The following is a 21,109-nucleotide window of genomic DNA, read 5'->3' on the forward strand; positions in this document are numbered from 1 at the left end:
GTGCAGCAATAATCAATGCGAAAGGTTGGTACAAATTAATTTTACGAAAGGCACCGCCTGGTATTCACAAAATTAACGATGTTATTTCTTCCAAAAACCATATCGCTACTGTTCCTTTGCCTTTTCATGCCTTTTTCATGAGGAACGAATGATTGCCTCTTTCATGGATATTTCTAAATTCAATAACATGCGTGGTTCCCAGTTTTCCGTTACCACGTCTTTTGCACGCCCGCCGGTTAAAGTGTATATTTAATTTTTTTAGCTTCATATAAGTTTTTATTTTAATTCTTTATTTTTATAAAGCATTTTTTAATTTTTTAATTCTAATATTATTAATTTCATCACAAAAAATTTGTACATTAAACTATCAAATTTTGATAAAACATTATCAAATATTGATATATTTAATTTAATTTTTTTAAGTGTATAAAAAATAATTATTTAAAACTAACAGTAGTGTTAGGGTTAGAGAACGGAACATATACTTTTTAAAATTAAATGACTAAATTAAAATTTTATATACAGTTAGAAGATTAAAAAATACACTTTAGCTGTCTAGTATAGATAATCTCTCTCTCTTTCTCCCTAGAAAATTGTTGAAAAGGATGTAAACATTGTATTTTATCTGGATTTTTATATGTAAAATTAAAATAAATTAAAAAATATAATAAAATTAAATGAATAAAATGAAAATGAAAGAATGGGTTTTTTTTTATAATAAAACATACTCTTTTTTTCTCAAATTATAAAACACTTTAAAAAAAATTATTATTTTAAAACATAAGACACTTTGATAAAAATAAAGTTTTATTAATGATACTTTTTTAATATTATTTTCTCATATATTTTCTCCCTTCAATAATCTTTCATCAATGAAGTATTAAATAAATGTAATTTTAAAAGTTTGTATTTTTTTAAAAAAAATAAAATTATAAAGTATATTTAATAATCTTTATTAATATGTGATATTTTATTTAAAAGTGTTTTATAATTTGAGACGGAGAAAATAAAAAATATTTTCATAATTCAAATTAAAAAAATATTTTTATTTTTTGTGACCTTCAAATCCCCACAATAATGATTTTATTAAATTAAATTTTTTAATTTAAATTTGAAATAATGAAAGCAAAAGTCAAGTAACAATTATTGAGGTTTTGATTTGACATGATCGGGTAATTGATTAGAAAAAACCCCTAGTAGGGTCCATAAAAGGAATAGTAAGAGGAGGAAAAGAAAAGGGTGGAAAATTTGAGATAGGTCAAACGGGTGGACAAAAAGATTGAGAGAGAAAATTTGAAGGAAGGAAGGGAACGAGATGGTGCTTATTAAGATGAACATCATCTTCTTCTTCTCATCTAATCTTTTCAACCATTAAAGCAACTTAGGAGCAGCCGAAATGGTAAACCTGCACATCTCATAGTCTTTGCAAATATAACTTTACCTTCTCAGCTGAAGAAATGGTAGAGAATACAACTGTCAAAGAAAAAGTACGGTTATTGTTTTTTAAGTAAACCTCGGAACCTAAGGAAATTGTAAATGCCTATTCGACAATCCGAAGCATCAGTCCCCCACTACCCCAAGTACTATAAGACGTCTGTCTGATAACAAGTATAATTCCCATAAGTTAAAGGCGCAAGATAGATGCAATGATTAGAAAGTAGATGTCTCAAAGATAGAAAAGAATAAAAAAGGAAGCCAGTAATTAGAGCAATATTGATTACCAGCTTTAGAGCATAGAACTGCAGTTTTGAAGAGGCCGACATGAATCTTGCAAGATGGAATGTGGAGAGGGAGGGGCAGAGAGTAGCTTTGAAGAGGCCAACTTTGGTGGTCCTGCTGCAAGCCTAGATTCGAGGAGGAGGAGGAAGGAGAGGAAAGAGGTGAGAATAGGGAAGAATAATCAGGTAAGAAGGAGGTGAGGAAGGATGAAGGATGAAAGAGTAAGGAGAGGAAGATGCGTTGCTAGTGGTGTAGAGGTCGTTGTCAAAAATCGCGATGGGCAATGATGAGGAGAGAGGAGAGGATTTGGTTAAGATATTTTGGTCATTTGAAGCTCTGTATTAATGTCAGCGAAGGGTATCAAATTTGAATCTCTCCTCGGTCTTTATGAGCAAACAAATTTTTAGTAGTCTGTTTGGGTAATTTTTTTTTTCTTTTTGGGCCTAAATGCAGTGATGGCTAGCTAGCTAGTTATAATCAATTATACTCAACTAATACTACTAATTAGGATTGTTAATGCAAGAATAGCACGAAATGAACAATTGGGGTGTGATTATTAACAACCTTTTAGAGTGAAAGCTAAGTTTAACTGAACACTAATTAGGTAACAATTAGTTGGCAAAATGAAGGCTGGGCAAGTATAGGAAATATTCTCAACTTGGTACAAAAATAATTAGGCCCTATTTAATATGTAGCATTGGAAGGTAGGGATTGGAATCATGTTAAAGTAATACCACCTTTGATATATTTAGTATGAATAATTCACAAATACTTGAGATTGCTCAGCCTTAGGTGAGAATACTCAAACCTACCACCCCATAGTGCGGTAAAGTTAATCTTGGGGTTGAAACTTTCATGACAAATATACCCTCTTGAAGAATGCTTGGACTTGTCCTCATCTCCTTCACCTCATTTTCTCAAACACGTGGCGACGACTTCCTCCCTTATTGACAAACAAGCAACAAATGACTAAGATCGAGCTTGTAAGTTTCTATAGTTTTATTCTTCTCCTTTTTACATAGTTCCCTTTTTTCTTGTGTCGCTTGAGCATGTTGAAATCTTGTGGAGAATTGATGTAGACAAGAACTTGAAATGAAAGGCCAGCATTCTTGGACGAGATTGACGTCAGTGACCTGGAGCCAATGTTCTTAAATGAGCCAGTGTAGAATTGGGTCCTGTAGCGAGAAGGGTAGATGAATAGGGTGATCACTGGTGAGATTAATGCCATAAGAAAACTTAAATGAGACTAACATTGGTGAGAAGCAAATAAGGAGATGGTTGGGGTAGCTGGCAGGGGGAAGGGAGGGTCGAGGTTCTATCTTGTTAGAGAAAATAGTTTTAGGGTTACAATTTTTTTATTAATTATGAGGGATATTATAATTTTTTCATAATTTATGTTTAGTTGTAAAATAAAATAAAGATAAGTATTCCCTAAAATTATTATTTCACACTAAACATAATTTTAAAGCTTTATTTTCAATACCTATTTCACTTTAAATCCAAATTCTCCTATGTTTAGGCCTACATACCAAACAAGTCTTGTTGTTTTTGAGCTTTACCAAAACTCTTTGTACTGACTTGAGGTGTAGCCCAATTAAATTATTTCATTTTGAATTATTCTACATCAACAAATAATTGCATATTTCAAACAAATCTTTCCGTATTTGCAACTTTATTTTAATAATAAACGATGTATAAAAGTTTATGATTATTTTAGTAATTGTTGTTAAGATTTCAATGGATGATGGTCATCAGTAGCCTAATTCTCAAAGTTTATGAGGAGTAATTACAATTGTTTTTGGCAAGGAGCTACATTTAATTGTATTATTTGGGCATATAGAGAGAGTGTTGAGTTGGCTGTGTTTTGACCCAAAAAAAAAAAACAGAGAGAGAGAGAGAGGGTAGATTTTATGATGCAGGCTCAGGATATGTATGCAGCATAAATTAAAGATTTAAAAGCTTTCAATGCAAGAGAAAAAGGATAGTTTTTAATAGAATTATAATGATGTGATTTATAAATAATATTTTTAAATTTATAGGAATACATTTTATTCAAAATATTTTCTGAATTTTTTTATAATAAAAGATTTCATGTGTCATAGCATATTCCAAATATTAAAAAAGAAGTATGAATTATGAAGTTAGTATACAAAGGATAGTCCTAAAATGGACAACGATGGGGAGGGGTGGGGAAAGATTCAACGAAAGGAGCAGCAGTTGGAGACTTGGAGTTTATCGACGGTGATCACCAATCCCACGCCCCACTTCCACCCACTTTCCCTCGTTCCCCACTCCCCACCCTATGTTTGACTTCAACCCACTCCATGTTCCTCCTATCACTTTCTCTCTCTTGAAAACGACAGTTGATACATGAAAGCAAAGTCAATACTCGACTTGTTATCAATATCCCCTCTCTTTACTTTTATAATTTTCTCAGCTCATGAAGCTCAACAAACATTAAAATGAAAAATAAATTGACAAGAAACCAAGCGAAAAATACATGCGTCCACACTCCACCATGTGTACATTGTCATTACTTTTATATGGAAGAAAATATAACTGTGTCTGCATGCTAACTAAGTTTGCTAAATCCACCCCTCGCAACTTGAAGTGGTGTAACTACGATTAAAGTCGAGATTGCCAGGCTCAGCATATTTATTTATTTATTTATTCACAATACAAAGGATTATTAAAAGGCATCCTTAATTGTAAAGCCACAATCTTTACCCGTACCACTGCCCTGCACTGGTCTCTTCCCTTCTTTCCATCTTTATGCCAAAGCTTTATTATCATCCTCTAACTGTCAAATTCATTCCACCCTTTTTCTCTCTTATTTTCTTCCGTCTGACCTGGGGGTCTAACCCCACCAAACAAAAACAGGAAATATTCTCAATCCAGCACCATTCACTTCGATTCTTCCTAGCGTCCATCCAAAAAGATTCCCCCCTCTTCCTCACAGTATTGATTTCATTCAGTCAAAAACTGCCAAAACAGCATCATGAAATCCTTCAAGCAGTCGCCTCCACGTCACATGGCCACGCCCCTCAATAGGTCCATTCTTGAGGCAGCCTCGTCTCGTTCTGCAAACTTGCTGGCTCCTTCCGTGATTGTCGCTTCTGCAACGAAAACATGCCGTCCTTGTTACTCACCAGAACTTCTGCAAATAACGTGATCCCAAAACCAATTGTTAGTCAAACGGTAGCCACATCTTGAGCGTATTAGTTTCACTCTTTCACTCTTCTGAGACTGCTCCCCAGTTTTTCTAATCTGAGCTGGCTTTTCCCTCAAGGGACTTTCAATGAAGGCCAATATGAGTGGTTAAATAATAAATAACAGATTGTGATGGCAGGTAACAAGTTGGGTACCTTGCAAGGGAGGGAATCCGCCGGCTTTGGGTCCGGCCGTGGCGGCCATTTGGTCAAAGTGGAGTTGTAATGCCTGCACCACTCTGGCCGGTATCAATACAGTGGAGCAACCTGACATGTATGCATCACCTTTTTAGATGCAAATATCCAAACCCCATCTTATATTTCTGCCATAAAATTAAAATCTTTTTCTTTTTTATTTTTCTTCTCTTATGATGCCCAAAGAATCTAACTTTTTGAATCGAGCATGCATGTGCTGCATTTAATAGAATATTCCATCTCCCGCAGACGGTCGGGATTCCAGGTTAAAACGCATCTTTCAAGGGGGAAGAAAACAAATTCGGACCAAAACTCGCGATAAACGGTTAAATTATAATTTAAGACGGTTGATATTCCATTTCAGGGCCAACTACTTCAACGACTACAGAACTAAAGAATGGACAACCAAATCTTGAAGCAACTCAACCAACCAAATTCATATCTTCGTATTACCTGACTTCTTGCGCGATTCAGGCGGAGCAGTGTTCACGCGAGGCAAGAACACGCCGGTCCCACAGGACCCGGTTCTCGAACCCGACCCTCCACGAAAAACTGCTCGCGTGCCCGATCCGGATGCTTGCTGCTGGTTTTGTGGCTCCTGCAGGGGAGCCGCTTGGTTGTTCGAAGTAAACAAAGGTAGCGGGCGATTCCTACGTGCATTACCCAACCCGACGCTGCTGCCTTTACCTTTCTTCTGGACTTGCTGAATCTGTTCGCCGGGTTCAGTTTGGGCCTGGCTTGCCGGATAGTCAGCGAGTGCTCGCTTCATAATCTGCTGTTGATTTAGGCGGGATAACTGCTTCAGGTAAATAAACCATTTGACGAAGGGAGTTATCACTACAACGCTGAGTAATTTTCAATATTCCAAGCAAGAACATAAGGATATGACGGTGTGTTCTTACCTGAACAGCTCGAATTTGTTGGTCAATGAGAGCTTGGTTGAAGCTGCAATTCCCATAACCGTGGAGGTATTTTGAATGCCCTCTTCCGTCGAGGTTCATCTTCTCAAGCATCCCGACGACGTCGTGTGCGGTCTCCCGACAAGAGTCTTTGCCATCACAGGGCGTAGCCGGCGGCGTTGGTTCCAGAGAAGGGCCTTCCGGGCTCCCTTGGTTCGAGCCCAACGGCGACCAGAGAGTAGACTGGGACGAATCAGTGGAATCCCATGACTTGAGAATAAGGAAGGAGACGACAGGACAAAAAAGAAAAAGAATTAAGTGCTACAGATTACGATGAGCTGCCAAAGAAGGAACATAAAAGCAAGAAATAAATTGATATTTTCCTGTTGGATATATGAGCAGAGGGGATGAATTTAAAAACAGTACCATCTCCAAATCGCTAGAGCCAGTGCCAGATAAGTGGGACTGGTCGTCGTCCTGAAACATGAAGTGAGCCATCTCGCGTGTCAACTCGAAGATGAAATCGTCATCCTTGTCGTCGCTGCTCTGCGCGGCGGCAGTAGGAACGGGAGAAGATATATGGAATCCAAACTCGTGGGGGTCGAAAGCAGAGCGTGTGTGGTCGGAGAATGTTGGGTATGCAGAGAGAACATGATGATCCTGGTCAGGAAGAAAGTGAGAAGGAAGCGTCGATTCTCCAGACTGTAGGTCAACAGCCATCATGAAAAGGGAAGCGGGGTTATGGTGGAAGCCAGAGGGGATGGATGATTGGGAATAATGGTTGTCACTGGTCGTAGAAGCTACAATAAGTAGTTGATTTCCGCGAGAGCTGGAAGGGAAGAGGAGGAGGACTGGAAGGATGGTGGCTGGCTCTGGGTGAATTTAGAAAAACGTTGGATTTTGAAGGGAGGCAATTGAGCATAAAGCCGAAAGAGGAGGGACGGGACGGATGAGAGGAGATGGAGTCGGTGATGAAGGGGCGAGGCTAGGGTGGGGCCAGCGGTAATGTCTCTGTGAGAGAGAGAGTGAGTCAGTTGGTTTGAGAGAGGCAGGGATCGGCTTTAGTAGTTGGGCCGTACAGTTCACAGCTGTCCGACTCGCCTCACCTGCCATCTGTTACAAGGCTTGGCATCTGAAGTTGCATCTGAGGCCACCCCCGGCAGAGTAATTCCACTCATATTTCCTCCAGAATACCCTACCAACTAAAATATAGAAACACGAGGCCCAGTTATTCTGATTCTAATCGAAAACACTAGTGCCATAACCGTCCTCGTGGATTTCTCGTGTTTATTTAACTGCATTCATTTCGATGTATGAGCCTATGAGGTAGATGGGAAACAATAATGCGTAGTTGAAATCCAGACGTTTGTTGGCACAGTTCTGTTTTTTTTTTTTTTTTTAATGGGACGAGAAGAAAGGAAGTCCTTTTGCGGATGCTAATGTTCCCAAGTCACGTCTTTTAATCAAGTTAAATAAATTTTTAATTTAAACCAAGTCTTATTTAAAAAAAAAATTGCAAGTCTAGGTCTTCGACAAGAAGTGTCTCGGGATGTAAATATATGTTTTGTAGCCAATGTATGGAAAAATAGGAGTTGTTAAGCACGGAGAGAAAATTCCAAGTGACAAGAAGACATGACAAGGGACATGGGGGGTGTGCACTTATTTGTATAACCAGAAATAGGGTTTCGTCTCTAGTTTTGATGGTTTTAGCTGTTAAATTTGGCGTTCATGCCATGCGTGTGTTCTTCAAAGTCAATAAAGTCAGCTGATTGTTGATTAGGTGCGAGCCACTGAATGCATATTGCCTTCCCACTTTAATCTAATCTAATAATTATTAAAAACAACTGTCCCATAAAACCCAAAGCTGCCCCTGCTTCTTGAATATTCAGAAGCAAAGATGGGAACGGGTATAACTTCGAGTTTTCCACATATCATGGTGGATCTTTGTCAAACCTTCACAACTAATTGCCCACCATCCCCCAAGACCACACCCCGCCAAATCATTCTTAATGCTATATCGAAAGATGACTCGCTACCTATCCGTACTCGCCGGCCACTCCGCAGAAGGGTTAAATTAATATGAAACAAGGACATATTTAAATTTAACAATTGACCACGTACTATAATACGGATAACTTTTAAGTTTCAAGAGTGAGATTCGTGACTTTAGTACATGGTTCAGTAGCTGATAGAGAATGATTCACGCGAGTGGCGACAGACACCCCAGGTACAATGGCAAACAAAAAATGATGGTAGTTCAGATAAGACTGGTGAAGCTCCATCTAACATTCAACCAAATCCCAAGCAACCACAGCTCGCTTAACTTATTCCACTTCTTAACCTTCTTAACATACTAATTTCCGTTTTACAGCTACAACTACAAGTTTGCAGCACTCGCGCGCAGTCTATACATCTACTTCACTTTATTTTTAAATACATCTGTTATGTTTCAATTTCAAGAGAAAGTTATGCAACTTCTCATAGATAAATGCCAGAACCGCCCGACCAAAATCAAAGTCAACGTTAAACCCTCAGAGTGGTGTTGACCGAAGATGGGATCCATAATGGATGGACTGAGTGGATAAAGTTCAAGACTTAAGTTTCAACATTGTTTTGTTTTGGGTTAAAAGCCTAACACACGGATTTAATTTGTGACAAGTCAATATGAAATGACCGCCCCGATAAACTTTGATGGAGAATTTTCAATTTACTCAGCCAATAGTAAATAATTCAGCCTTAAATAAAAAATATACGATTCAAAAATATGTTTGATAAGGCATGTGCATTAATCGGAGACTCACATCTACCAAACTCAAAACTTGAGAAGTTTATTTTTAAATTGTAGGTGGAATTGATTTTGATGGTTGAGTCCAGAACCTGCCTTTGTTGGCAATTTCATGTATCTCTGTTTGGATGCAGAATGGGAAGCTTGATGGTGGAGTTGCCTGTAATCCAGACATGCTTTTAGAGGGGACAATACTTAGTTGAGAATTAAAGTTTAGTCCGTGTAGTAGGTTGGTTATTTTATCTGGGCTTGAGCTATGGGCTGCATTGAGTTATTTTGAGGTTTCACTCTTGTTTTTCTTTTCTTGTTTTAGATATAGGCTATATATGTTGTCTTGAAGCCTGTTTAGGTTAATTGAACCATGTGTGGCTTTTGCCCATATTAGGTGTTTTTCTCTTCAGCCCAAGAGGCTTATTTCAATATAGTGTATTATTCGATTCCTTTTCATCTTCGCACAGTACTGATTGAAGATGTCAATAGTACTCAACTTTGCAACTCATTTGGAAAATAAAGGGAACAGTACAATGTTTGAATAACCAATAGCATTATCTTTGAATTCAGATAAATTCTTTTCCCCAAGCACGTTGTTTCGCATTTTCAACAACTCATTCCTGCGTCAAAATATGGCCTTGTTTCCATTAGCAAACCAACTACAAACCCAAAATAAAAACAAATAGTACAGTATTTTGAAGCCAATTCTTCTAAATTAAGTATTCAATACCTTGATATGTTTCATACAGGGTTTCAGTCTAAAATGAGGCCTTGGCTTCATCTCGAGGATCTTTCAGTGGTAGGGGATTGTTTTTCCATGTCTCATCTACTTTCTCAAGAATGATGATAGACCCCATAATTAGATTCCCAATGTGAATAAGCACAGGTAATTTTTGATGAATTGATTTACACGTTAGTCCTAAGAAGTCAGGAGGAATAAACACCACTTCAGGCATACTTTGCTGCATTCATATCGAGTCCCTTTCAATTCTAGTGCTAGCTCTATTTAGGGTTGCCCGCCCACCAAGAAGCCTCGCCTCTAGTCGGCACTATGGGTTGCAGATGATTAGTCCTGATTGCTGTCTAATTATTAAATTATAAGCTTTTAATACCATGTCGTCGTAGTATAGTGGTGAGTATTCCCGCCTGTCACGCGGGCGACCCGGGTTCGATCCCCGGCAACGGCGTTTTTCTATTATCCTCCACCCCATTCTCACTTTCTATTTTAAATTTCTTTTTAGTTTTTAATTTTATAACCTTCCGCGCGCTTCGAGTTCGTGCAGCTTCCTTGCCGGGCCAAGCAAGTTATTGGATCCTAGATTCTATCTTCCACGCCACCATCAAACTTATTACAAGCAAACACTCTTCAAGACGCAAAATCCCCCTCTGAAAAGCAAAAAAATGTTGATCCTCCTCCTTTTCCTGCCTCCACCTCTTCCTCCACCGGCTCTCAAGAAATGTCCGCCGTGTTACGCCGCAGAATAACCAGGACAAGCATCCACATAATGGCCTTAGATGGCATCGTCAACGTAAACTCACTCTTCACCTTGGCGCTCTTCCTCGGCATCACATCTACCAACATCAATTCCACCCTCGTCGATGCCGACACCACCTGCGCAGCCGGACCCTCCGTTGCCGAAGGCCTTATTACTTACCACGTCTACTCCTTCAGCTGCTTCCTCTTCTCCAGCCTCATCGCCATGGCTCTCAAACAGGCCATCAACATCAGCAAGGGTGTGGAGGAAGCCGATGCTCTGGGCGTTGCTGGTGTGCGCAATGACGCCTTGAGCTTCGTCGTCAAAGTTGACATTTTGGCTCTCAGGACGGGGATCCTCGTTTCGGCCATTGGATCGGTTTTTGGATGTGGGTTCTTGGTCATGGCTCTGGTGAATCTTGTGCAGATCAAGTTGGGAACTCTGGGTTGTGGGAGTCACTACACTTTTGCTGCTGTTGGTCCCCTGCTCTTTCTCGTTCCCATGGCACTTGTCATCTACATCGTTCTCGTGCTCTACGCCTTTTCTCGCTGAGGATTTCCAGAGAAATTCCTTCCGTGTTTATTGCGCCTTTTTGCGATGTTCTGGAGCAAATTTCCAAACTCAAAGGAAAGAACAGGTAGCATCTGATGGTCGATTATGTATATACTAGTATAACTTTCAACTGGTAACTACGATGGTCCGACAGACTGGGTTTAAATTAGTAATGGATTTTGTAGTGGTTCTAAGGCTCAGCATTAATACCCATGGTGAATCTGAATTTTCATATCTCCGCTGCTTCATCTTCCAGTTCATCTCTTTCTTATTGTCCTCAGTCGGTGCCGCTGATGTGTTCAATGCCGATCACTGTTGAAAACAGCAGATCAAAATGAATTCAACCAACCAACCACCTCTTGCATTCAAATAAATTTAGTTGTCTGATATGCCTATAAATACCTTGAAAATCATTACCACCTTAATTTTTTCAAAGGAGCAAACCATGACGTCATATATCCCGTAGCAGGATCAGATCGATGTTGTTCTCCTCCGGAGAGAGGTCTCAAAAAAATCTTGTTTCCCTTATGCTGCTCAAAATAGGATATGGTACATGTCCTTTAAACAAAATTCTGAATGTCAGTTCCTGTGGAGGATCTGGAGAATTCTTCATGCCCGCATATCTGTTCATTGCATCCGGAGGAAGCACTGATGTGGTTCACTCGTTTCCATAATTGCATTACTTCGTCCATAAGTTTAAATCTCTTACCACTGCAATAATCAAGTCTTTGTAACTTGCAAGGTTAGACATGGTGCTCGAACTAATCGTTGTTGTTGCATCGCCTGAAACATCCGGAATGGATTACTTCCTAGCCCTCAAGTTTGCGTTTAGTTTTTGAAACACTCAAGAAATCGAAGCATCATGAAAGAACGTGGCAAAGTGAATCATTTCATTGAAATTATAATTATAGCCGAAAAATAGTGAGGGTGCATATTTTTTTTTCCCTTTAACTTCGCAAACGAACCGCTAATGCAATATGAGTACGCGACAGCAAGGGACAGAAATTGATGTCTGATGTGCCCAATATTAAAATAGAAGACCAGACGAATTCTGTTAACTAGGTGAAAATAGAAAGATGAAAGTAAAATAGTAGTCGTAAAAACAAAGAGACACCAATCCATGAGATACAATGCAACTCAGATTGAAGATCAGGCACACCCGCGCAGGATTGTAAAATAGCTCGAGCCTTGACCCAGAGTCTGTCTCCCGTCCTTCATTTATGCGGTACAGTGTGGTTACAGCAAAGTCATCAATACAAATACATAGAGGCAGTGACTCGCTCAGAAAAATCGTACATAAGATAAATATTAATATTATCAATAAACTAATTTTTATTAAATTATATTAAGTATAAAATTTATTAAAATTAAATGCTATTAAAGAACTATACATAAAATATAAAATTACAATAACATAACAATTATATAGTATCTATTAGAATTCTACCTTTTATTTTAATTAATAAAATTTAACTCTTTTAAGTTTTGACCAATAAGGATGGGTTTGATTTATAAGTATTTAGTTCATAATCTCCTAAAATCTCTCTCATATAAACTAAACTCTTTTAAGTTTTGACTAATGAAGATGGGTGTAATAAAATTTTCAATTTAAACAATTAAAGAAAACTATTTTCTAAACTATCATTTCCTTCTTTTTAAAACTCTTTCTATTTAATGTTAAAATACATAAATGAGATCTTGGTTAAATAAATATTTTAGAAAATTAGTGAAATTTTTTATGGTCACATGAATTTTTTTTTTTAAGGGGTAAGGGTAATTGAAAATTTTGAATGGAGGCAAATGAAATATTTAAAATCACTTCACGCATTTTGTTCTAAGCTTGCATGGGCAATTGCCTCGTTTATGTTACAAATAGGTCCGTCCATGTGTAGAGGGAGGGAGCAAATACAACAGAGTTGTCATACAAATGACGCACATGGCCTTATCTGCTTAATAATTAATAATCGCATGATTGAGTCTCGATTCTAGTCTATTTTATAACAAACTCCCCTGCTAGTGCTCAGGATCGTTGAAAACAGCAATCATTTCCATCTCCAAGAGCAAGGCCAGGGCTTTTTATTTAGTGTTCAAGCTTCTCATGCCCATCTCAACATCTCGTCATCTCTTCAATGTTCAAGCTCATCTCTTCTATCGTGCTGAGCAGGACTGTCTGGTCCGGAGAAGTTTCTGCCAGTCATTGCAAAATTTTGAAAAGCTATTCTGCTGGAGTTGTGCTAAACCGCAATTATTTTTGCACCTTGCCTAGAGGATTGAAGACTTTGGGTTGGGTGTCATATTTAGTTATTTATTGTTTTCATATATTATATAAATAATCAGTACACAATTCATAAGCTGCCAAATTATTGAGAAGGCCGGTAAGAATAATAGAGCTCATTTTCCCAATTTCATGCAAGCATATGACTTCCGATCCGTCCAGTTTTACAATAAAATGGAAGAATGGATGGTGAATAAATGCCACAATAAAGAGCAATTAATAATTGCTGTCATTATCTTTTGACCCAAAAAAACATTTGCCAAAATTCAAAACGTTAAGAAAAACTTAGAAATGTGGAAATGGATCTTTTGTTGATACTAGGGGGTGCTGCTTTCACCATCACCATGTCTGGTTTAGATTTCAGTTTTTTTTTAAAAAAAATATATTTAATTGTCCAATTCTTAAGAACTCACTCACCGTTAAAATGTTTGTTTTTCCCTTCTAATTTTACTGAACACGTTTTTTAAAAACTAAGCAACTAAAATTGCAAAGAAGATGTGCTGGGAAATAGCATTATCCCAATTGACAGTAACGAAAGAAGCTCTCCTTCCAAAGTATAGAAATACGATCGTTTCCCGATATGCATGTCATCCCTCCTCCGTGTCCTAACAGTGATTGAAAAATACGGTAAACTAAAATACTTTCATTCAAATCAATTTCATATGATTTAAATTTATTATAGTAATGAACAAGCTTTAGAATATGTTCCCTAACACCAAAAACTCCGTCATATCGAGTACTGTCAAGAAGTGACAGATAATAATTCTTTTAAGTCTTGTCAAACTTCTTGTATTTGTTACCAATCAAGTACTTACTGCAGTATCATTTTCAGGAATGCTATCCTTAATTTCCTTTTCAATTGTGTACTTGATGATTGCTAGACAGATTCGGTTGGACTCACTCCATTGTTTATGGAAAGCTATTTTAGAAGCATTGAACTTAGAAGAGAGATCCGCAGGCTTGGGCTCTCTTAGAGCTAAATCTTTCTTAAAAATGGTCATATACATATTAAGGGACTCTTTTCAATTATCATAGTTAGTCTCATTGAGAGCCTTCACAAATGATAGTTGTATAAAAGCAGAAACTGAAATCACAAAACAAAAATTGAGAAATATTAATTATGCGTACATAACATAATTATAAAACAAATTTCTCAATAAGCGATTATCAATTATGCAACTATAATCATATATCAAAAAGGCTCATATACCATAAAAATTTAGCTTATACAAAAGTTCATACAAAATAATGCATTAAATATTCAACAAATATCTAACACATTAAAGGAGTGTTATTAGCCTATCCTCAAAACTAACCATAAAAAACACATTAATAATGTCACACCTATGGGGTATGGTCCATTATCAATGTTACAAGATCCTAAATATCATCAATAATTCATAAAGTCACAAATTTTATGACTTTAAGATAAAACAAAATAATTTCAAAGTCCTTGGAATTTTTTGGGAATTAAGGAACAAATTTAGGATTTAAGTGAAATTTTAAAAGGTGATTAGGGGTAAATGAGTAATTCTGTAAGAGATTTAGGTCAAAATTGAAATTTTTGAAAGTTAAGGGACTTATTATAATTCTCAAAAAATTTGTGGGGTCTATAGATAAATTCAAGAAATTATGGGCCATTAGAGGTAATTTAAATTGAGGCTGAAATGCAATTAACTGAAACAATAAATTTTTTTTTTGTACTATACTGGGGGCTAATACGTTTTGGGCCCAGAACTAATTTCCTCAAGTGAACGTGGCCCATTTCCTTTTACACTTTTTTTTGGATGTTGTGCACCAAACAAGTGCTGGGCCTAGAAGGTTTAATGGCCCAGAACATAGGCTTCTTCTTCCTCACTTATTCGGATCCCTAAAACCCGATTCGGGTGAGTGGTGCGACCCGGTTTCCTGGGCAAACGACTCTGCAGACCAGAACATAGCAGCTGGGAGATTCCGGTGACTTGACAGCTATGATCACAGCAACCTCCTATTGCCGCGAACTAGCAACTCCTGGCGATTATATGAGTAGTTCATGACCATGACACCGTGAACTAGCAGTGACTTTCAACGACTGTGATAATGGCGACATCAGCAGCAGCCATATCCAACTGAAGAACATCGGCGATCTCAAGTGTGTGTATATGAATATAATGTTCATCTTGAATATCTTTTCAAGAAAACCAAATGGTAATTTCCCAGCAAGAGACAATTGGTTTTGGACGAAAAAGACTAGATTTATATATATATATATACATATATATTCTCGTTTAAACAAATAAAATTATAAATCACAAGAGTTGCAAATGCCATCATTTACATGAGATATCATATAACCTAAACAAAAAGAAATTGATACACTACAGATCATATAATCCTTAACCAGGCTATGATGCCACGTGTTAAATTTGATATCTCAATTCATATATAATTAAGTAAGGTGATATATGCGTATCTGAAGAATCCATGAGTGCTTGAAAAAGCTCGATTACCTCGAGTATAAACAGGTACACAACTCACAGGTTTCCAAAACCTTAGGAAAGTTTAGAGATAATAAAGTAGAAGAAAATGAGTCGTGTGTTTGCGGTTATCGACTAATCGTCTTATATATATCAGATATGTAACCGCCTTATTAAATAATTAAATAAGTATATTATATATTATCTCTGATTCAGTCAATTAAAAAATAGAAAATAACTGACGGCTACTGAATTGTGGGTTGGGCTTCTGTCTATTGGGCTCACTTGTGTGGTTCACCTATTACGGTCCATACAAGATCATAAAGACTAATTTATTAAACTTATTAATTAATGCTAATTTATAAATAATATTCCAACGAATTAGGCCATTACTGTCAAATTATATTTACCAAAACGAAACCAGTATCAAAAGAACAAAGAAAAGATACAAGCTTTTCATTTTCTCTGCTCAAGAGGGGAAAACTACCTCTAATTTTTCTCAATATTTTGCTCATAGTTTCAACGCACCAAGCCGCCATATCAAAGCATTATTATTAGACTTGGGAAGGAACCACGTCAACGGGGCAGTTGGAAGCCCCCCGAGCTGCAGACCGATGCTTAATAATGTCCATGTAGGCTGATCGAGCTCTAACTTGGGATATGCTCTCCGATAAAGCATCTGCATCTATCTACAGCGTTAACGGATTAATGGTTGTTTTGTTCATTCACTTTGAAATTTGAGCTAACATTCCCCCCCCCCCCCCCACAAAAAAAAAAAAACAAAACAAACGATTGTTCTGACCAGGGCAAAGCTACCAGAAAGGTATGAGATTTGAGTTTGAACTTTTCAAATAAAAACTATAATATTTTAACAATCAATTATGTATAACCATAATTGCTTTACCAACGTTGGCGGAGTCTCCCCGGTCCCAACTGTCTGGAAGACCTGAACAGTGTGATGAAATACGCTCACAAATCAACATGGCAGCTTAGAAGACCCTGTATTGTTCCCAAGGTCATGTAATTAAAAGTACTGGTACATATTTTGTTTGGTAAGTAATTTAAAAAACCATAATTTTTAGTCTATATATTTTCTAATAAATCGCTGTATTTTTTTTGGGTTTTAATTTTTTAATTTTTATTTTTTAATATTTTAAATTTTTAAATGAATAAAGTGTAGGAATCTTGAAAAAATTTAAAATGATAAAAATAAAAATATAAAAATTCAGAATATCAAAATGAAGTGTGAGGATTATGAGTTAAATACATGAATTAAAAATTATATTTTTTTAAAAAAATATATCATGTTTTAATGACTTAACTTAATTACATTGAATAAAAGAAGCAGGGACAGTACGCCACCAGGCTGCGTGCGTGTAACAGTAAGAGCCAGCTCAATGCCTCGCAAGAGGTTGTCCCATTCTCCAACGCGACCCTGTTCTTTGGCAAATAAAATTTATAAAATATTTTTATTTTATTTTGTGTTCCCTAATCATATCTATAAAGCACATTACATAAAATTATTTAATTATATTTATAAATTATGATATAACTTTTTAAATAATATTTTAAAAATGATCTTTCATAAAATAAAATAATAATGTAACATTATTTTTAAAATTTATTATATAATGATATATAAAAATTTTATATATATTTTTTCCTCTCATTTCCGTGCGTATATGTATAACATTGATAAGATTGGTAGCGACAAGGAGTATCTCCTTCCTCTCTCTCTCTCTCTGTCATTGGTATTTCTGTCTTCTTTCATTGGCCCCCTTCTCCTGAAGTCGCCTGCTCTCCTCTGCTGCTCCGTGCGGTTCGTTCGGTGACCCAACCTTTCTCCCAATTTTCTAGTTTATCTTACCCGAAGACTGACAACTCGCCCAAGCACGACATCCATTCTCTCGATCAATCCGCCTCAGGGTAAGTTGTTTCGTCCCAATCGTGTTTCGCTCCTTCTGAATTGATGCTCGATTTGTGTTCGAGATTGATCCGGGTTCGATCTGATGTGTTTGAGACGCCAGGGACGAGAACAGGACTATGGCGCATAGGGTAGACCAAGAGTATGACTATCTCTTCAAGATCGTTTTGATTGGGGACTCTGGCGTGGGCAAATCCAATATTCTTTCCAGGTTTACTCGAAACGAATTTTGCTTGGACTCCAAATCTACGATTGGGGTTGAGTTCGCTACGCGAACTCTTCAGGTGCTTCCTCTATCCCGATTTTCTACTTTGAAGTCTCAAACACTGTAATCCATGGGTTTGGACTCAGATGTATATCTTTTGCTCTTTACTGACAAGGATCTCGTGATGAGTTATTTATGGTGTATGCTTTAGAACAAATAAATCATAGAGTGTGCATGCTTTGTGGTAGATGGCCGATATTTCATCTAATTGAACTCAACGACCAAGGTCTTTATGCTAGTAATCAGGTGACGAGCATCGACTGAAGTGGAAGCAACAATACAAGATCACGTGTCTTGTTTACCTTCGCCTCTTTGTTAATACAGAATAAACAGGAAGAGCTTTGTGACAAATTTACAATTTGTGAAAATAGTAAAAACAGTTTCAATGCAGCCCTATTTTTTCCGTAATTGTTGAGCGTGTTTTCCTCGTTGGTGGGATTTAATGAAAAAGGACTGTGTATCATGTATGGTAATTGGTGAAGTTTCAGGTGAATAATTTCACAGATAAAAAATTTGGATTCTACGCCCAAACACCTTTTTGATGGGTTTGAAATATTATGGAATGTTACGTTATGGGGCGGTAGATCATACTTCTCTTTTCTCTCAGTATATTATTGTGAATATGCAGGGGTAGAAGTGACAACGAGGAAAACCTGTAGGTGTTGTCCAGTAACGACAGATTTGACTTCTGAGTAGTTTGGTGGAGAACTTAGGCTAATTTGTATTTTAAAAAAAAAATTATACATTGCTGAAGAGGGTTAAGAGAAGATAAATTGATCTTAAACTCATGTCAGTGGAAACTGGTAGTCAATTGTTATGTTATATTGAATCATTGATCATTCGAACACCACAATGAGAGTATTTTGGGACAACTTCTTTTGATATACCGATCCTATAGCTTTATTTTACTCAACAGGTGGAAGGAAAGACTGTCAAGGCACAAATCTGGGACACAGCAGGTCAGGAGCGGTACCGTGCCATCACCAGTGCTTACTATAGAGGGGCTGTTGGTGCACTCCTCGTATATGACATAACTAAGCGACAGACATTCGATAATGTTCAAAGGTGGCTCCGTGAATTGAGGGACCATGCAGATTCTAATATAGTAATCATGATGGCTGGAAATAAATCTGATTTAAACAACCTTAGAGCTGTTTCAGAGGATGATGGCCAAGCATTGTCAGAGAAGGAAGGTCTTTCATTTCTGGAGACATCTGCTCTGGATGCAACCAATGTTGAAAAGGCGTTCCAAACCATTTTGACAGAGATCTATCATATTGTGAGCAAAAAGGCACTGGCGGCTCAGGAAGCGGCAGCGAACACCACTCTTCCTGGACAAGGAACCACGATCAATGTTGCAGATGCATCGGGGAGTGCCAAAAGAAGTTGCTGTTCCACCTAATTCGTCATTTAAGGAATGAAAGAAGTTGCTAGTAGATATTTTTTTGGGTTCAATTCTATTTTCACCTCTCCTTTCCCATTTATTTTTCCTTCTAAATAGGCGAGAAACATGGGTGCATTTATTACTATATTGAGTTGTCTTGAGGGAGTCAGTAATTTTTTCCCTTTTTAAAAGTTAGTGTTGCTAGTTTCTTTGAATGTTTACTTCGAGGTTAAGCTAGTTTCCCATGTATTCATCGGAAATGGGAACCAGCTGATATAAATGATATAGTGTGGTCAATGGGAATCGCGACAATGTTAGTTTGGATTTGCTTCTTGGGTTTGGTTGAGTTATTTGTCTTGGTATTCCTGCTTTGAAAGTATTTGAGGTGCCATATGATCACCTCTGTTGCAATGTTCCCAAACCAAGGGGCAACTTCTGGAGGGACCATGAAGCGGCTTAAGGTTGTGTTTGGTACATGAAAATTGAATTGAGGGAAAGGCAAAGGTAAAGGGAAGTTGTTTTCTTTTTTCTTTTTTTCTTTACCTTCAAGTGAGTTATTTTCTAGACTCGGTAAATGACAAAGTGATGTTTTAAATAGAGTTTCTAGTGTTTTTAAGGGAGAGTCATCCCATTACCGTTCTCTTTTTCATTATCATGATGTACCAAATGAATCTTGAATGTAAACATTGGAAGCCTTTTTCGGTTTTTCGTTCTCTTTTTACCATATACTCTTTCCATGAATATTTGTTGAGAAACTTAGATGTTAAAAAATATAAAATATTTTTAATATTTGAATGTGTAATTAGCATGTGTTTTTCAAAAGCATTCATAATAAATAAATTATTTTATATTTATTTTAAAGTAAAATATTTTATTAAATGAAGGTAAATATAAAAAATGTTAATTTAAAAATAAGTAATTATTTTATTAAAAATTCGGTTAAAAATAATTTATATTTTTCAATAAGGGAAGTAATATTTGAAAATTTATTAGAAATTCAAAGCCTTGCATTTCCATCCATTGACTCCTTGATTAGTCAGAGGTGGGGGACTGGAAATTTTAATGAAAATCAATGGTTCTAAAAAATAGATTAATGAAGTTATGAAATTTTAATAAAAAGGATATTTAAATCAAGAGGAAGAAGAATTAAAATCTTTTAATTTCACTTCTCTATTTTTTAATTTAATTTGATTAATTAATATTAAAGTGGTGCTGAAGAAGATGGAGATATAAGTTGAAATGCATGGAATTTTAACTTCCCAATTCATGTCCATTCATTTTTTTTTTCAATAAACTTTTTTCTTCAAAAATTTGATTATAACTTTTAAATTTCATGTTTATAACAAGGCAGTTCATTGCAATATTTGTGAACAGCGTTATTTTTTTTGGAATAAAGTCCATTCATACTATTTTACAAAAAATCGTTCGATTACATCTTTTTTCACTAGTTTAGGTAGAACATTGATCGGATCAAAATATCATTTATTTTTAATAAACCCAAAATTTTCCTATTTTTATCACTGCTTGTTTTCATAGCAGCCTAACAAATATATATCCTACCAAACAACGTTAAACAGCAATAGAAAAAATATTATATACCACGAAAACTTTGCAAAAAGAGGGGAAAAGTGCTTAGGTTTCTTGTGAGGACTGAGGACCAAGAATACAGTAAACGTGACTCTTTATAGAGGTCTAAAACAAATCAAAGGAGAAAAATAAGGGTCTACGACTTTCAGCCTGGTTCTTTTTTTCCCTCCATCAGTTCAAGTTGGTTTAACGTGCACTACTTCTAATGTTATCAAATTGCCTTGCCAATAAGATCTTATTCGATAGAGCAAAACTACAGTGCAAATCAGTTAATCTTGAATGACTTCTTTTTTCCTTTTACTGATCTCATTGAATCAGTATTCAGGTCATACTAACAGGATAATTTGAAGGTATTCAAGAAAAAAGAGGAAAAGAGTTCAAGAAAACACGCAG

General features: G+C 36.6%; 3 protein-coding genes, 1 long non-coding RNA gene and 1 other non-coding gene across 6 annotated transcripts; 3 read left to right on the plus strand and 2 right to left on the minus strand.

The window, feature by feature from the left end:
• Positions 1–1,122: 1,122 nt before the first annotated feature.
• LOC129312416 (uncharacterized) lies at positions 1,123–2,059 on the minus strand. Its single transcript, XR_008593556.1, has 2 exons — positions 1,722–2,059; positions 1,123–1,473 (listed from the first exon to the last, which is right to left on the minus strand). It is a non-coding gene; the product is annotated as an uncharacterized LOC129312416 (long non-coding RNA).
• A 2,117-nt stretch (positions 2,060–4,176) lies between these two features.
• Positions 4,177–7,306, minus strand: LOC129312404 (uncharacterized). Of its 2 annotated transcripts, none has more exons than XM_054954990.1 (5): positions 6,449–7,306; positions 6,026–6,292; positions 5,577–5,919; positions 5,085–5,195; positions 4,177–4,835 (listed from the first exon to the last, which is right to left on the minus strand). In XM_054954990.1, exons 1-5 carry the CDS (start codon positions 6,743–6,745, stop codon positions 4,747–4,749), a joined length of 1,107 nt encoding a protein of 368 aa, XP_054810965.1. In that variant the 5' UTR covers positions 6,746–7,306; the 3' UTR covers positions 4,177–4,746. The 2 variants fall into 2 exon arrangements, with proteins under 2 accessions (XP_054810965.1, XP_054810964.1); XM_054954989.1 differs by having other exon boundaries at positions 4,177–4,876; positions 6,449–7,295.
• Positions 7,307–9,913: 2,607 nt separating this feature from the next.
• Positions 9,914–9,985, plus strand: TRNAD-GUC (transfer RNA aspartic acid (anticodon GUC)). Its single transcript has one exon. It is a non-coding gene; the product is annotated as a tRNA-Asp (tRNA).
• A 138-nt stretch (positions 9,986–10,123) lies between these two features.
• LOC129314682 (uncharacterized) lies at positions 10,124–11,637 on the plus strand. Its single transcript, XM_054958189.1, has one exon. The coding sequence runs from the start codon at positions 10,256–10,258 to the stop codon at positions 10,823–10,825; it is 570 nt and encodes a 189-aa protein (XP_054814164.1). The 5' UTR covers positions 10,124–10,255; the 3' UTR covers positions 10,826–11,637.
• A 5,639-nt stretch (positions 11,638–17,276) lies between these two features.
• On the plus strand, positions 17,277–19,834 carry LOC129313576 (ras-related protein Rab11C). Its single transcript, XM_054956816.1, has 3 exons — positions 17,277–17,482; positions 17,584–17,764; positions 18,662–19,834. The coding sequence occupies exons 2-3, from the start codon at positions 17,600–17,602 to the stop codon at positions 19,145–19,147; spliced, it is 651 nt and encodes a 216-aa protein (XP_054812791.1). The 5' UTR covers positions 17,277–17,482; positions 17,584–17,599; the 3' UTR covers positions 19,148–19,834.
• The last annotated feature ends 1,275 nt before the right edge of the window (positions 19,835–21,109 follow it).

This window comes from Prosopis cineraria, unplaced genomic scaffold (genome assembly GCF_029017545.1).
Source record: "Prosopis cineraria cultivar Desert tree isolate PC_DT_omini unplaced genomic scaffold, ASM2901754v1 PC6, whole genome shotgun sequence".
NCBI classification, from domain to species: Eukaryota; Viridiplantae; Streptophyta; class Magnoliopsida; order Fabales; family Fabaceae; genus Prosopis; species Prosopis cineraria.